The sequence below is a fragment of the Alosa pseudoharengus genome, unplaced genomic scaffold (assembly GCF_046254945.1).
Source record: "Alosa pseudoharengus isolate Yale_2024_CS ecotype anadromous, Long Island Sound unplaced genomic scaffold, YU_APseudo_1.1 YU_APseudo_1.1_scf_22, whole genome shotgun sequence".
In the NCBI taxonomy this organism is placed as follows: domain Eukaryota; kingdom Metazoa; phylum Chordata; class Actinopteri; order Clupeiformes; family Clupeidae; genus Alosa; species Alosa pseudoharengus.
The window spans coordinates 27,023,963-27,041,431 of NW_027468680.1; the positions used below are offsets into that span (position 1 = coordinate 27,023,963).

The following is a 17,469-nucleotide window of genomic DNA, read 5'->3' on the forward strand; positions in this document are numbered from 1 at the left end:
TGTGGCCTCACTGGTGGCTCGACACGGACAAGACCGCGAGCTGACAGATTAGGGAGCGGTGGGATGCTCGTGCGCTGACGTCACACACACAGGGGTTTCGTTCTCTTTGCATCCAAGTCACCATGACAATGTCTAAAACCCTGTTACTTCCATATTAAAGAAATGAAGCTGAGGCACAAAAATAACCAGCGTGTCACACCTACCCTCCATTATGGCCCTTGTTTTCCATTTTGGCAAACCGAGATCCCCTCTTTAACTGATATGCCACCATCTGTGGTGCCCTGCAGCCTGGCTGCGAGAGTGGGCTCCATCTACTCAATCTACTGGTACCAAGGTACCCACACATTTATTGTACATTGCTCTGCAATCTGCTCTGGAAAACCTATTGATTAAATGTAAGGACCTATATGACTTTAGACTAATATCTTCTTGAGAGCTCCTTTGCATCCTGGGAATGGTGGAGGCTTTCCTGCTTTAAATTCATCCCAGGAAAGAATGAATTCGTAGGAGACAAAAGGTTTGGGAGCCGTGGCCCCCGGTCCTCACTGAGAGAGCACAGTCCAGTGGTCACACAGCCACAGGCCGGAAGCAGGATCAGCTGGTTGGGAAAGCTGAGGGTCAGGGCCCGAAGGGGAGGAGGGACCAAAGCCCCCCGGCATCCCCTCCCTTCCCCCATGTCAAATTATCCTAAGTTAGTCTGCTGGAAGACTGACTTCATTTCCGAAGGGGAGGGACAGATGAAAACAAAGGAGTGGGAGATGTGTGTGTGTGTGTGTGTGTGTGTGTGTGTGTGTGAGTGTGTGTGTGTGAGTGAAAGAGAGTGTGCTTGGGGGGTGGAGAGTGTAGGCTGTTGTCATTCATGTTCAATGCCAAAAACAGTTCAGTGGAAGTTGCCAGTCTTGCCAAAATATATCACAAGAAGGATAGGGGAAAAAAAACACACCAATATTTCATTGGACCGATACAGTCAATGATGCTTAACCCTTACCGTCCTGTTGGACACAGAAAAAAAAAGCATTTACACCTTTACTCAGAGTCCAAGAGTTTACAGAGATGACCATGCAACAGCCACCAACTGCCTTCTGTCTAGTTGTATACAGGATAAAAGCACTATCCAGGTGCCTTTTCAGGATGTAAATGTAAATCAGGCTACTCTGCCAAGTATACAAGGAATTTGATCTCTGCATTTATCCCATCCGTGAATTAGTGAAGCACACACTAACCCGGAGCAGTAAGCTGCCTTGCTACAGCGGCACTCAGGGAGCAGTGAGGGGTTAGGTGCCTTGCTCAAGGGCACTTCAGCCGTTTCTACTGGTCGGGGGTCGAACCGGCAACCCTCCGGTTACAAGCCAGAAGCCCTAACCAGTAGGCCACGACTGGATTATGTGCTTCAGGGGTTTGAGCATGGCTACATTAGCTTAGTCTCCTTAGCTGCTACACTGGGGTGCAGGAAACCTGAGGAGACATGGACCTTGCTGGACCTTGCACTGTGTTTGTAATGGTGGGATGAGTGGCAGTAGGATGTGGCTTGAGCGCTGATTTCTCGCCAAGTCAACCCCTCCTCCTGGACCCTCTCGCTATACCACCCTCCCGTCCCTACCTTCCACACACAATGGCTGCTTCTCTGCTGAAATTTCACGTTACTGGATCCCCGAGCCCGGAGTTTTGTGCTCTCACAATGTCCAGGCAGTGGAGCATGTAGCCGGAGAGACACGCTCTGCAAGCTAAGGCTAGAGAAACCTCCCCTGGTCATTACCATCTCAAAAGAAATGGGCAAGGGGGTGTGGAGTGGGAGAGCGGGTTATGCTGCTCCTTTCCACCATTCTCTCCTTCACCCATCCAGGGGAGGCCCGTCAGGCTCCAGTGGGGTCCTTAACTTTAGAAACAAACATTTCTTTTTTGGAGGATGAGGAAAAAGGACATATTTTTGATGGCACAAAAGGGGAGAAGGCAAGTACTTCAGGCATAAAACTAGCCATTCTGCACCATGTTCACAGTATGGACGCAGCACCAATATTCAAGACACAAAGAATAGCCTACATTAAGACAAGACACAGTGAAGGAATGAAATGTGTGAGCTAATCACAATTTAGCTAGGCTAATCAGATTACCAATAATCTAGGGGATCTGTCCACCAGATCATACTCTATCCCCCAAACAAACAAGCAACATAAGGCTTGTTTATGTAAATGATAGGCAAACTGTCAGTATGAAACATGCTAAACAAATTTACAGGGAGATTATCCTAACACTAACAATTTGACAAAAGTCCAAGATAACTACATTTGTGACTATATGACATCAACAACAAATTATTTAAACAAATGGCTGCTATATGGGCCTAGAAAACATATATATTCTAAACAACTAAAGCCAACCTACACAACCAAGGCTACATTACACTTGAACAAACAATAATTCCATCCATCTTCAAGTTCATCTCTGCCTAACCCACCTTAGGAATGAACGAAAAACAATATCCAAAATTCACTAACCGAGTAGGCTTTCCCACCGTTTATACTTTCAGTGCTCAAGGATGACCTTACCAGTTACTTTAAATAATAGCCTCCGCAGTCATGGTTTTGGAAATTGAACCCCTGGTTTGCAGTCCCTCCAAGTCACAATCAACCAGCTGCAGCACTGAAGGCCTTTCCAAGCTGCAGAGCATAGGTCCATGGTTGACTTGTACCCCCAATCCCTGTCCCATCCTACAGAAATACTTGCACCAGGACCAGGTTGCCAGTTAGGTAATTAGGTATCACCATCATTCTGCAACTGTTAAATGGGCTTTGGGAGAGGAGAGCTTGATTTGTTTTAAAAGCAATGAGGATTTCTGTGATGCCTTGTGTAGAGATGTACCTACACCGATGGCCGATGACTCATTTCCAGCTCACGAGTTTCCATCTTGAGCAGTGCAGGCGACACCAAGCAAGGCTGTGTGAGAGTCAGCTTCAGACAGAGACATGGAGCAACCAGCTAAAGAAGCATCTCCAGTAAATGATATATATATATATATCATCTAAAACACAAGGTAGGCTTTCTGAGGGTTCTCTCCGAATAGTAAACAATCGCCTTATGCTAAAATTGACCCACGTTGCCAAAAGATTTCCTTTTATTTCTACGCAACCAAGTTGATTATTTACAGCTGCCACCACACATACATGAAGTGACTTTGTCTGATTGCAGGCAGAATTCAGAACATGGAAAATACATGCGTGTGTGTATACATAAATGTGAGAGAAAATTAGCACAGGATGTAGGCTGCTTGAATACACTGCCACACAGAGCAATAGGAATGGGATGAGATAATCCACAGGGACCTTGGATTGTAATGCCTAAATTTAAGAAGACAAAATAAACACCGAGTTTCTCCTCTACACCAATGCTAATCCTGCGAGTGTTCGATTTAAAATGGTTCTGGTACGCCATGGCACCACTGTAAATCTAGGTCTCCCATCTGCATATCAAATGCAGAAATGAACCATTCTGAAGACATCAATCATGCCACATATTGAGATGATCTTAATTTCCACCGCAAGCATTTGGAAAATTAAAACCTTGCGCTGCAATTACAGGAAAGAGAGCGAAAAAAAATGAGAAGAGGAACCGCAGATTTGGACTGCAACAGCAACGCTGGGAGGCTTTGATGTGAAGAGTCTCCAGGGACCCTGCTCTTGTTGGAAGGAAGGAAAAAAGGAAAGAAGGAGAGAACTCAAAGCAGGAGGAAAGAGGAGAGAGATGAGGGCTTGCTGGGTGAGCCACCATTACAAGTCAGTGCTTTAGGGGGCTGGGGCACAGACACACATACAATCACAGCTCCCCTTATAGAATCATCTGGCTGAAACCCCTGAGATAAGACATACTTCCTGGCCTAACATTATAATGGAGATGACACAGCACAACTTGGTTCCTCAAACTAAAGCAAGGACCACAAAAGCTTCAGGCCATCTTGTTCTGAAAACACAGGGCTTTACACACATACACACATGCATACAAACACATGCACACACCCCTTAAATCCTCATGGTTTCAAAGAGTTGGGGAAACTCAAAGACACAGGGCTTGGGGTTTACATCTGTACCCTGTTATGTTTGTGGCCTCGTGGGGGTGGCTGTGGGGTGCAGCCATTCTCACAGCAGCAGTCGTATACTCTACCCCATATGCCCCAAACAAAACCATGCCTTCATCAAACAGTTTGCAACATTTCTGAAGTAATCTGCATCTCTACTGTGTCCATTTTTGACAGCTATGAAAGAATGACAAATATATCTAACCTAAGTATGAATTTGAAGGAGGGTTAAAGGGGAGAAAAATAAACAATGCCTTATTATGGGTAACACATGAAAGCTTGGGTGGTCAACAATCTTCCCCTAGGGCTGTATTCTTTTTACCCAGACCATCATGTTGCATCAAGAACAGGAAATGAATGAGTCAAAGCCTTTCGATTTTGATTTTGCTACCAAGCTGTACCCGATTCAATATCATGAGCTAATACTGCAGAGGATTGGGGCTTTAAAAAAAATGTCTCACTACAGAAATACCAAAGGGAAGTGAGAGCAACAACGTAGGAACTAGGCTAGCTGAAGGTGTGTATAATTTAGCACTGACCATGGGAAGCAGTACCGATTTCACATGGTCAACGGAACAATGCATCTCACAGGGAACAGTTGCATGCCTGAACAGGCATTTCCATCTAAAACAGGCAATTTCTTCAACAGAACCTCAGAATCTCCAATTATAAACTAATCTAAAACCACTTTTAGTTTTTTCAGAGGTTTACAAACAGGACTTGAAAAACAAGGAGCTGGTGACGCCACCACAGGGTTGAATATTAATGGGACAATCTCTGTCATTTTGTCACGGATGTTAATTTTTGTAAATTGTACACATTGTTACCACCTGTACGACAGAGATAATAATCTACACCAAAGATTAAAATCAACATGTATTCTGATTAGTGTTGTCACGATACCAAAATTAATGTTTCGATACCGATACCAAGTCAAGAATTGCGATTTGCGATACTTCTTCGATACTTTTTTAAAAATTTATTTGATTTGGGGGCCCCACCACCTTGACATCATCATCAGTAATATTGAATATACTGTATCATTCACACCAGTGGCCATCCCAGATTCTGCTTGACTCTCTCCACACAAACACACATGGAAAATGATGGCTTATGTCATATTTCATATATTCTGCTGGTGGTGTGTAGGTCTAATTGAGTGCACATTGATGATGTGTAGGTGTAATTGAGTGCCTGTCACTTTAAGAGATACGTGAGAGTAATTGACCTTCTCTCTCACGGTTTTAGTCTAGTGAATAAAAGTTGCACATAGCGCATAAGGATATGTGAATGCAATTAATTATGTTTTTTATGTCATTAGATAAAATAAATGTTCAAAAAAATGTACAAGTCGAAGAAAATCTTTCTGGGATCATAGAAGAGATAAGTGTCTTGCAATGTTTATTAATGATTTTAGCGAGCACTATTGTCAAACATGACCTAGCGGGATAGTTAGCAAGGATCTCTCTTCAGATGTAAAAGTTTGCCATGGTTGCTTAGCCTATTTCTAAATTACATTGAACCCAAATAGTAGGCCTAAATGACCAAAATCCCACAGCTTAGGTAGGTTAGCAACACAAACTTGAGAGATGCAAGTGAACAAATCAACTTGATATTAGCCTATTATTATGTGTTACCATAGCATCACTTGAACTAGCAGCCATCTTTCGCTGTTTCTAGCACGACAGCTGCACTTACGTGTGTGAGGAGAAAAGACGCACAGCCACAGGTTAGGTGAGGAGGCGCTAGAAGCATGCCTTGTGCACACGCATGTTACTTCAAAAGAACACGGTCATTCTCAAAAGTATCGATACTAATAAAATTAGGCATCGTGACATTTTTAATTTCAGGGTATTGCGATACTTTTGTAGTATCGGTGCACCGTGCAACACTAATTCTGATGTTACTGCATTTCTGCTAGTAACAAACTCAACCTTTGATTCCAACTAACTGCCAACAACTTTTGGTTTGTTCTGGTTTTCTACCTTAGCTAATTTGTCACAGCTTGTTTTATAACATTAAAGATATTTACATTTGGGTCATTCTGTGAGGCTTTCATTCAACAAATGTAACATTCAGTGCACTGTGTCCACATAGCAGTTACTGGAAGTAACAAAAGTACCTACTGCAGATTAAGTACTAAAATGTCCCTTGAAATAGGTTCCTGAAAACAATACCGTCTGCAGTTCCTGTGTTGGAAACATACGAATAGTCCCTAATGTCATCATATAGGCCTCTGATCCTCAATTAGCTCCACCTAGGGATGGACATTTCAAGGCCTAGGTCTAATTTTGTAATAATCATGCACTGTAACACATCACAAAATAAGTTAGAGGACAGAGGCTACAGGCATATTAAAAGCAGAGTGAAATTAATATTATACTTCACCTGCACCTAGTTAGTTTCTTAATGATCCTAATGAACCATCACACGGACAGTTCCATGTTTGGCTAAGCAGGGTTAATCTCCCGGTACTGAAATCTGTATATTGGAATGGATGGGCTAGATATTTCGGATGTAAACCCTTGCCCTTGCTTTCAAGTATACCTACTTGTTTTTGTTTTTCAAAAGCATTAATATTGCCTGATTAATCTTGCAAAGACATACTTCCATTTATGGTAGATTTATGGTAGCATTTTGGGTCTTTATTCCTACCACTGTTTGGAGTCCATATCTGAAAGGCTCCATTTGGAGGGCTAGATGACCACTATCCCTCAAATCCCCAAAAGAAATGGGACACACTAGGGGCCTTTCTAGTACCTACCTACTCCCCCTTGGTTATGGCGTGCATTTGGGTCGGAATCACCCTCACAGCTAAATAAAGTTCCCTTGATCAGCACGTAAGGTATAATTTCGCACTCCACTTTGAGACAAACTTCATTCTGCCTGGCAACAACAGGTTCTGACATAACCATGGATTTGTTTACACAGGTGTACTCACATTTAAACGGAACACACATTTGTATTAAGCGTTCTCCATGACGTGCCACATTAATTGACGCACACCCGTCAAGGGGGCATCGGTGTTCACTTGGCGTCGGAGGGCTTATAACACACTACCATTTAAAGAAGCCCTATGCAGGTCTGGTTATTCCTTCGCTGTTTCTGGGTTTTCGCCTGATTTGGGCTCGCATTTTTCACGACATAGCTCCACCTGCAGCTTCGGTAGCAAGTGACTGCTACGCTAAACCCCCACTAGCTAACGAGCTAGCCATCAATAAACCAAGCTAAACACATAGGGCTCACAATAAAACGGTCGAGCAAACACATTGTTCAAGAGACTATCAAATCACATTACAAAAATGAAGTTCACCCAAGGGTAGGCTACTTACAATTTCAACAGCAACAAAGCCAAGTCCATTTTGCAGTCTTCTTAGAAACTACAATCTGACTACATTTTCGAGTATTTCCGCCGAGTTACATCCGGATGTGTTCGGACCGCGACCAGAAAGTTGCATATTCGGTTTTTCCGCGGAGAAGCACAAACGACCCAAAAAGTGTTGTAGAACCATCAGAACGGCTCTCAACCTGCATAATTAAGGTCATTTTTGCTCAAATTGTTTGTTTACTTTAACAGTAATTGGTTTCGTATTGTCCTTAATATGGCGGACCATCCACATGAAAGTGCCAACGGAGTGCAAGAGGCTAAGGAGTGGGCGAAGTATCTACTTTCGGAAAGGCCCTAGGTGTTCCCAATCTCAATAACACACAATGATCCATCAGTTTACCGGCACTGTATGAATAAGGCTGATATGTGGTTTCTTGCTTGCTGGCTTGATCTGTGCACCACTATCACTTATGTGGGCAAAAATGCTGTCCATCATGGATGTAATGTGATCAGTGTATTCCATCTGAATGCATGCCACAATTCTACAATGTTATCCATTTTACTCCCTGAAATCAATCCATAAGGGTTATAAACATTCTATATGTTGGATTGATATTGCCCCTTGAATCAGTGGTGGGCACAAAGAGCAGAGTTTTTTTTTAACCATAATCTCCATTGTGCACAGGACCATATGCATAACATCAGAGTAAAAACTTTAGTTTTTATAGAATTAATACAACATAACAAAATATGCATCAAACCAATCACGATACTCAAGATCACATCAAGGCATTCAGTATGAAAACAAGGAAACACGTCTGCTCCCTTACAGACATACTTCTGACATGTGCATTTAGAGGCTATAAAATATGTCCCAGGTGTCCCTTTAAATTCAACTGATGTAACTGCAGCAGTGCCATTCTGCTAACTGGCTGGCTAATGAAGCCAACATTTCCCAAACAAATTGCAGGGTAAGATGTGAAGGTCACAGAATATGGCAAAACATGCAAGTTGTGGTGAACCTTTCAACATAAGCAAATGTGCCAAAGGCAATCCACATCCTCACGAAACAACTAATTAGGGCAGTGTGGCTTACTCTGGTTCCCAGAATCCCAGAATTTGCTATGCTGGGTGTACTGCAAGCTACATCTTCCCCAGCTAAAAGTTCCCCCTGTACTTCCACATTGGATTTTTGCATAACAGTTAAAGTTAAGAGACACATACACCCCTACCACCACAACACACTCTTCCAACACAAATACTAGGCTAACTGCCATATGAAACATGTGCTCTGTATCAGATAAAAAGCAAAATCTCACAACAATTTGTAACCTTGTAAACATCTCTATCTTTTTAGAAACCATAAATTCAGCACAGCTCAGTCAGCTAAATTTAAAGTCATTGCCAAAACCACCATCACAGGAAATACAGATGCTTAAATATAGATGTGTGAACACCAAGGGCATATGAAATTAGTGTTGCGGGGAGATATGGTTTGGTTACAGTACACAGCTCAAACACACCACTCAAATATGAAAATAAAAACAGCTCTGGGTTAGTTTAAGGCATCTGTTACATCTAGCTAACAATTTACTCTAAATAAAAACTGCTGGACCTTTTCAAAGCCCCATCAATAGGACAGATTACACATTTCCTAGATCAGGTTCACACAATTCTGGCCTAGTCTAGGTCATACATTCTGTATTTGAGATTTTAAAAAAATGGATATCAAAATACACGATTTGAAATTCTGAATGAAAAATTTAAACACTACTATTTTAAATGATTCATTAATGTATCCACACGGTCAGATTAGGCTAATGTTTTGTCATTGATCATAAATCCTCATGACAAATGCAAAAGAAAATCCAGAAAAAGCAGCACGCAGAGCAACTGGTCTAGGCCCTAATTGATCAGTGATCTAAGGTAGAACAACCCTCACCTTACCACACAACAATTTCACAATAAGGTGAGCATAAAACATAGCATGTGTCACTCCTATCATTCAACATCACTTGGGACAATGGGCATTTAAAACTCTTTATCTCAAATTAGCCTCAATTTGTTTGTACACCACAACAATTATGATGTAAACTGTAACTGACTGTAAAGGCTCAACACCTTTTTCAAAACACAAATATATTTTGTAAACCATGCACAGGATTATTCATATTAGCCACTGTAAATGTGTTTATTTTGTTTATCCATTTCAGCAATCTTTTCCAAGAGGAAACACCCTCCTTTTCTCATCGCATCAATCTCCTTTTCAGACAATAGCAATACTTATTCCTGATAAAGAATCTATGCGCCTAATACTGGAGATACATCAACAAACATCAAGACATGGAAAATAAAACAGAGCGACGATAGCCTGTCAGCAAAGCGATAACAATCCTTGCAAATGGGGTTTCATAGGACATCACTGCAAAAACAGAAGAAAACGAGCAGACAATGTCCACCTTCCCATGAGAAGGAAGGAAAAATAATCAAAATGGCATCTTCAAAGCCCATTAAAAACATCTTGCTTCTTTGTGCATGGCTTTGTCATCAGGAGCATGTGCTGTTCTTGGGTGTTACATAAAAGGGCTACCCATGCGGGTGGAGGGTGGGTGGGGGGCATCATTTGAGCATCAATATGCAAATGTCTCATCTCTACCGTTTTCAAATATAAATGAAAAAAGCTCCAACACTACTTTCAGATCTACTGGTTTAGTTACAAAAGGACAAAGCAGCTACTATACCAGATGCTCATGAGTCATACAGGAAATAATGCCACCAGGAACATATAGGACATATTCAAGGACAAAGAAACTGTTCACTGAAGTAAATTAGACTGATATGCAGAGAAAGAATGGCTACGTGAAGGAATGGTCGTTTACTTTGTCATAGGGCGAAGAATGAACCAGCTCATTCAAGTCTATCGTGGCCTGTAAAACATTGAGCTTCATGAATTACAGCGACAAAAAACCTGCCAACAGTATACAAATACTCAAGGAGTGGTAGTCGATCTACAAGATTAAGCTGAAGATTCTTTGTGCAATCCTGCGGGCGGTGCATAGACACACGCCACTGTACAGCTAGCTGTGAATGGGCAGCCAGGTACTTTATGAATGGAGGCGGTCACGTGACAACAGCACCTCCCGAGCAGATATTTCTCAGTGACTGTCAACAAGCGCACGCAAGCGATCACCCCATTAAAACAACATGGATTTACAGCGATAAATAAACCGATTGCGAAATAATATGTCGCCTTTCTACTTCCCCTTTCGTAAGGGATCACTAAACTAGCAAATCTTTCGATTCATATTGCGAGCAAGAGTGATTTTTTATCATTTTTATGAATGAAGATTGTGATATGCAAATTAGTGTGATTGAGAAAAAATGGCGTCTTCAGCTTTTTTGAGTCAAACATTGCAGTAACCATATTTTAGCAATGAACTGATTGATTGAGAAACATTGCTAGAAGCATCTGTCAATTTGAAGGAGAACAAACGTTATGGTGACGTTAGATTAAGAATACATTAAGATGGCGTTACATACAATCTTCCAGCACCAATAGACAAGGGTAAACTCTTGCTAGTGATTACAACATTTTATATGATTTCCAAGTCTTCAGAATTTTTTTTCTTAATATATAAGCTTTACAGTAAACGTTGCTTTTTAACGTCCTATGAAAGGGTCTTCAGAGACAATGCATCTATTTCCCCATATTAAAGGAAGGGACTAGCCTATGTGGGCTAAACTATGGCGATTTACTTATTGCTCGTTTAGTTCCAGTATTAAAACATATAACAAATAACACTTTATGGCCTAATCAAATATGGAGTTTAACATAAGACACTGCATCACGCAAAAATAATCATCATCATCTAATTACGTGACAAACTGGATAAAGTTAGGATATGACCCTTCCGTTTCAGTAACCTAGGTTTGAAATTGGGGAAAAAGAGAATAAAATCCGTGGTTGTCTCAAAGTAACTTAGAGGAATAGCAGCTCAGGCTAAGACCCTAAATGGAATTACAAAATCAAAGGCCCAGAATTATGACCTGATTGTCAGTTCTCCATAGTCATAATGATAGTAGCCTAAGCTTGATGGATGTGACAGAAAGAGAACTGCAGCAAAATTGTTGTTAGCGTTACACAGACATAAGAATGCTATTTGACCAGATCATCATATCTTTACAAGAAAATAATATAGTTCTACCCTAAAAGGAGGCACATATTAGAATTAGACATATTGACATTTTCCTGCAGCATAGCCTACCTCAAACGACTTTCTTGGCTAACTTTGTTACATTGAAATCATGACAAGATACATGTTAGCCGGACCCCAATATTCTAACGTTACGCACAACGTTAGGCTATAGAAAATGTCACACTACTTACTCGTTTGGATTTGTCGACTCTTCGCTCATTTTTTTCTCACGGGGATCCAAATACTGGAAATAGCATCGACGACGCAGTCACAGCGGAGAAATTATCCGCAAAAATAACCATTTTTTTTTTTTCGAAGAAAAAGCCAGTTATTCGAAATAAATATAGGGTCTACAATGATGCATGCCGTGTAGCTCTCAGAGGAAAGCGAAGAACTGAAATTAGAACGGGAAAGGCAACCGCTGATTCATTGTATGTTCCACAGAAGTAAAATCCGACTGCAATGAAATAACCATTTTCACCATTGTCCTCTGCCACGACGATAAACAAATTCCAATACGGTCAATCAGTTACAATTGCAGATGAAATTCGACATCAGGCTCGTAATTCTTGTTCCAGCTAGCCATCGAGCTATTCCCTCTGCAACTTCTTGGGGACAACACTTGAAAAAGGCAGCAGCGTTTCTCCGAGCAATTTGTCAGAACTGTCCAGACGAGGCTTCCAGGGATCGTAAGGTGTTTGGACAACTATCCTATTTTGATACACCAAACGTTATCACGAGAACAGAGATAGGAGATTTCCTAATTGGAAGTTCTGAGCATCTATCTCACACGAACTCCATTTTCAACTCGGGCAATGCATATAGCCTATCTAAAAACTGGGCGGAAGCGTTGACCTCAGCTCTAGAATAAAATCCTTCCGCGAATAGCTCGAAAAGCAGAACAGCTCCAATCTTTCAGATATCACACGTGCTCTAACGTGAGATACCTCGATCAACAGTAAAGCACGTTTATTTATTATCATATAAAAATTAACCATGCAATACCAGCAAAAACGTTTTTTTCCGCTCAGTTGTTTCAAAATAGTCCCGGCACTTCCCAAAAGAAGTTTCCCCTCAATAAGGCTAAGTGGATTGATACATAGAAGAGGGAAGAGCCTGTGTGATAGCACGCACCGTTGAGGGGGGAAAAATCTGCAAGACAGGACATAGAAAAAAACTTCCCCAAACACTGGTCCGTCCTACCTCAAACATCCCGAATTAAGACCATATGAGGAATATTTAAGATATTTGTCAACCAAGTTTAAAAGATGATAGGAAATAAATTCGAGGAAGACTGAGCTCACACTGGTGGCTATAGCACGTGGAATTACATCATATTGCTTGTCGCTAGGTACACAGTGAGGATTCTGGTGTGTGTGTATAGAGAGAGAGAGGCATGGGGTATGAGTGTTGGGAAGATGGACTTTAAATGCTGGAAGAATCATCACTGTGGATCAAATATGGGTGTAAAATAAACATGTATGATGCATACTAGCTATATTCAATGAATAAGTGCCATGAAAAGGTCTCATCTAGGCCTAGTGTAGGTTGCTACAGGCCTGTTAATGCAGCTGCAACGCTTTCAGCATATTTCCAGCACATGTAGGCCTATAAAAAACATTAAAGTCAGACAGGGCTACAATATGTAGTGGTGGTAAAAATGTTTAATCTTAGGGTGCATTAACACTAGACCGTTTGGTCCGGACCCGAATTCGTTTGGACAGATGGTTCGATGATTTTTGCTAATGTGAATGCAGATTACCGAACCCGGGTGCGGACCAGGGTCCACTAGAAATTAGGGGTCTGGGGTACACGATATTAGTAAAAAGAAGCTAGTGTTTATGACATAAACGGACCCAGGTCCGCAAACAAAAATGTAATGTGAACGGAGACCAGCTGGGTCAGAGCTAGGGGGGAGTAATCACACTCGGGTTTGGTCCAGTTAAATGGACCCAGTGTGAATGTGCCCTTAACCCTCCTGTTATCCTTGGGGTCAATTTGACCCCAAGCAACGTTTAACATCATAAAATATATGGTTAACTTTTTTTTTTTTGCTTCATGTTTCATGACTTTTCCTCAATTGAAGGGTACAACAGAGTAAGCATGAAATGTGTACAATAATGTTTTCAATGTCCTGTACAAATATTTTGTACATTGGTGTTCCTTGGGGTCAGTTTGACCCCAGCTGTATGAAACAAAAGATACATGAATATTTGACACATTATGAATATTATTATTGTAATAGTATGAGAACATATTGTTATTATCATTATTACATATACAAGTACATATTACATATAAGTCATTTTGTCAGGACTGTAATAGTCAAAAGGTGAAGCAACAGCAAGCCTTTATTGCCAATATTGCCAGCCAGGGTTCCAAGGTTCATAAAGGGGGTGGGATTTTTTTGTAGGGCTTTTTGATGGTAGTTATTACACTCTTGTTAAGTACCTGTCACAATAAACTGGGTAACAATATGAACTAGAAACGCAATTCCCAAGGAATTACCAGTGCATGAAAATGCAAAAGTTGTAATGTAAAATATCCTGTATAGTTAAAATAGATAATACAGAGCTGGTTACTGCGGTGATCCTAGAACAGACATGGTGGTTGCATAGCTTAATAAAAGTTGATAGTTTAAAAGTAGACTGTTTAAAAGTTGAATGTAGATAGTTTAAAAGTTTTTGATAGACAGCTAGTTTAATAGATAGATAGTTTACAAAAAAAAGTAGACCGTTTTAGCCTAGAAAGCTAGACGTAGAAATTACATTTGCTGCCAGGGCTAGTCTGGCAACTCTCCGTTGGCTTGTGAGCTCCAGAAATCGAAACTCAATCAGGCCAATGAAATCGAGTAGAGTCGTTAGGTGGGCTTAACATAATGATTGATGGCAGAGTTGCAACGGTTTGGCTTGAATTCCCTGCTACTTGAAAACAAATAAGATGGATGTTGCTGTTGGCGAACAGTGTGACACGAGTTAAGCTTTTATTAAGTTGGAAAATGTTTGAACTAGCCAATTAGCTCCACTGGTGGAAAACGCATGGGACTTATAGCGCTGCCGCTGTCCTATTGCGTGCAGAGGGAATTTGAAAGACAACTGATTATCCCGCCCCTCAGACTGAGCACTGCGAACAGTGAGTGCCCAGACCCTACATTTTAATGTGGGTCTGGCTTGTCAGGCTAAGACCGTTTAAAAGTTGAAGGTAAATAGTTTAAAAGTTGTTGACAGACTGGAAGTTTAATGAATGTTGATATTCAAATAGTTTAATGGCTGTGTATAGGTAGATATTTGACGATAACTGAAAGTTGGAATGGCTCTAATGTTTTCTAGCAGTTTTGCTAAAAATGCTAAGTATGTTAGCAATGCTAACATGCTAACCATACTACTTAGCAAACTTAGCTAATGTTTTCTAGCAGTTTTGCTAAAAATGCTAATTATGTTAGCAATGCTAACATGCTAACCATGTTACTTAGCTAATGTTTTCTAGCAGTTTTGCTAAACATGCTAACTATGTTAGCAATGCTAACATGATAACCATGTTACTTAGCTAATGTTTTCTAGCAGTTTTGCTAAAAATGCTAACTATGTTAGCAATGCTAACAAGCTAACCATGCTACTTAGCTAACTTAGCTAATGTTTTCTAGTATTTTTGCTAAACATGCTAACTATGCTAGCAATGCTAACATGCTAACCATGCTACTTCAGTAACTTAGCTAATGTTTTCTAGCAGTTTTGCTAAAAATGTTAATATGCTAACAATGCTAACTAGCTACAGTGGGTAGGAGTCATAGTTGATGACAAGTGTTGACATAGTTGATGACAAGTTAAAAGTTGTTGATAGACAGCTAGTTTAATAGATAGATAGTTTAATGATAGTTTAAAAGTAGACCGTTTAAAAGTTGAATTGTTAAATTGTTTAACAGTGGATTATTGTAGTGAGGAATTTTATTTTGAAACAGTTTTGGGCAGAGGAAACAGTTGAATAGGATGTGTAGTCTTAATTGACACAGATTGTATGCTTAAAGCCTGAGGCTGCAGGTGGCATAGGATTCTAATTGCTTAATGGCCGTATTATGATGTCACAATCGGCAATGTTAAATCTATGGGGATTTTTAAAACGTTTTTCTTTAATAGTTTAAAAAGTATAAAAGTTGAAAAGTTGAAAAGACATAGCAGCTTGGTCCGTTTGAAGACCTACGTTACAAAGTTTGAATGAAGTTTCTAAGTTAAACTGTTCAAGAGAAATTGCGTACGGAAAAAGTGGTAAGCGGAATAATAATAACTAGAAAACGCAATTCCAGGGAATTACCAGTGCATGAAAATGCAAAACATATGGTGTGAAATATATTGTTAAAACAGATGATGTGCTAATTGGCAACCAACATGATGAGGTTTAATATAGTTGAAATGACTGAACTAGGTAGATGAGGTTTAATATAGTTGGAATGACTGAACGGTTAAATAGGTGGATAGTGTAAAAGGTTAAATTATTTGCTAGGTAGATGAGGTTTAATATAGTTGGAATGACTGAACTAGGTAGATGAGGTTTAATATAGTTGGACTGACTGAACAGTCAAATAGGTGGATAGTGTAAAAGGTTAGCCTGAGAAACTGATAGGGTGCAGGTGGCCTGGCCACCTGGCCTAGGATTCTAATTGCTTAACGGCAGTCTTAATAGAGCCATATTGTATGCTTAAAGCCTGAGACAGAGTATATAGTTTAAAAGTTAAATGTAGATAGTGTAATGGATGTTGATAGACAGAAAGTTGAATGGATGTTGATAGGCAGATTGTTTAATGGATGTTGATGGATAGTTTAATGGGTGGATGAGTGAATGGTTTGAAGAGGATGAATGGATAGAAAGTTGGATGAAATGTGTTTTATATCCTTGTAGAATGTAGACACAGAGAGAGTTGGTCTAGTTCAGTAGAAAGCAGTTGATACAGGTGCAATCAGTTGAACTGATTCTTTGATGGGGCCTAGATGAGCAGCTGGAAGATGATACAGGTGCAAATCAAGTTAATTAGTCCATTGTGATGTCATCAGCCCATGTTAAGTCTATGGGGAAATTTTGAGTAGTTTTTAATTAATAGTTTAAAAAGTATAAAAGTTACAAAGATGAAAAATACAAAGCCCACATGTCCTAAGTAAGACCTACGCAATGCAGTTTGAATGAAGTTTCTACGTTAAACGGTTGAAGCTGCATTAACTGCGTTAGAAGAAGAAGAATAAGAAGAAGAAGCCTAGGAAGAACAGTACAGTGCATTTTCATGCACTGTAATAAGAAGTTGTTGCTGCCTAGGAAGAACAGTACAGTGCATTTTCATGCACTGTAATTATAATCATTTTCTGAGGGTTTATTTAGCTGGGGTCAAACTGACCCCAAGGATAAAGCATGTCGGTAAGATTTGAGGGTAACACAAGGGTTAAGCTATATGAAAACCTGGGCAGGGCTACTAGATAGATAGATAGATAGATAGATAGATAGATAGATAGATAGATAGATACTTTATTGATCCCTAGGGGAAATTCAAGGTCACAGTAGCATAAAGACATACACACACACATTCACTAACAGCAGAAAAAGTAATTAAAAGTATATAATGTAAAAAAAAACACAACTAAGCAATAAGGACTGTAGAAGATAAAGAATATACTAAATATACTAAAATACAAATTATACTAAATAAAACTTAATCTAAATCAATTCTAAAAAACAGTATCCACATAGTGGGTCATTAATCAATCAGGTGCGCTTGCAATGACTGAAGCAGGGACTGAGCCTGTGGTCCTCTGTGCATAAGGTAAGGTGCTCTTTGTGAATGAGTGTCATGGTGATGGTGCAAATGAGTCAAACAGTGCAACAGTGCAAGAATA

The 17,469-nt window shown here is 40.2% G+C and overlaps 1 protein-coding gene across 1 annotated transcript in view; it reads right to left on the minus strand.

Moving 5' to 3' along the window:
• spred1 (sprouty related EVH1 domain containing 1) overlaps positions 1-12,405 on the minus strand; it is a 33,733-nt gene extending 21,328 nt beyond the window's left edge. Inside the window, exon 1 of the mRNA XM_076299539.1 lies at positions 11,785-12,405. Coding sequence (XP_076155654.1) covers positions 11,785-11,813 — 29 coding nt within the window. The 5' untranslated portion in view covers positions 11,814-12,405. The remainder of the gene's footprint in view (positions 1-11,784) is intronic.
• Between the last annotated feature and the right edge of the window lie 5,064 nt (positions 12,406-17,469).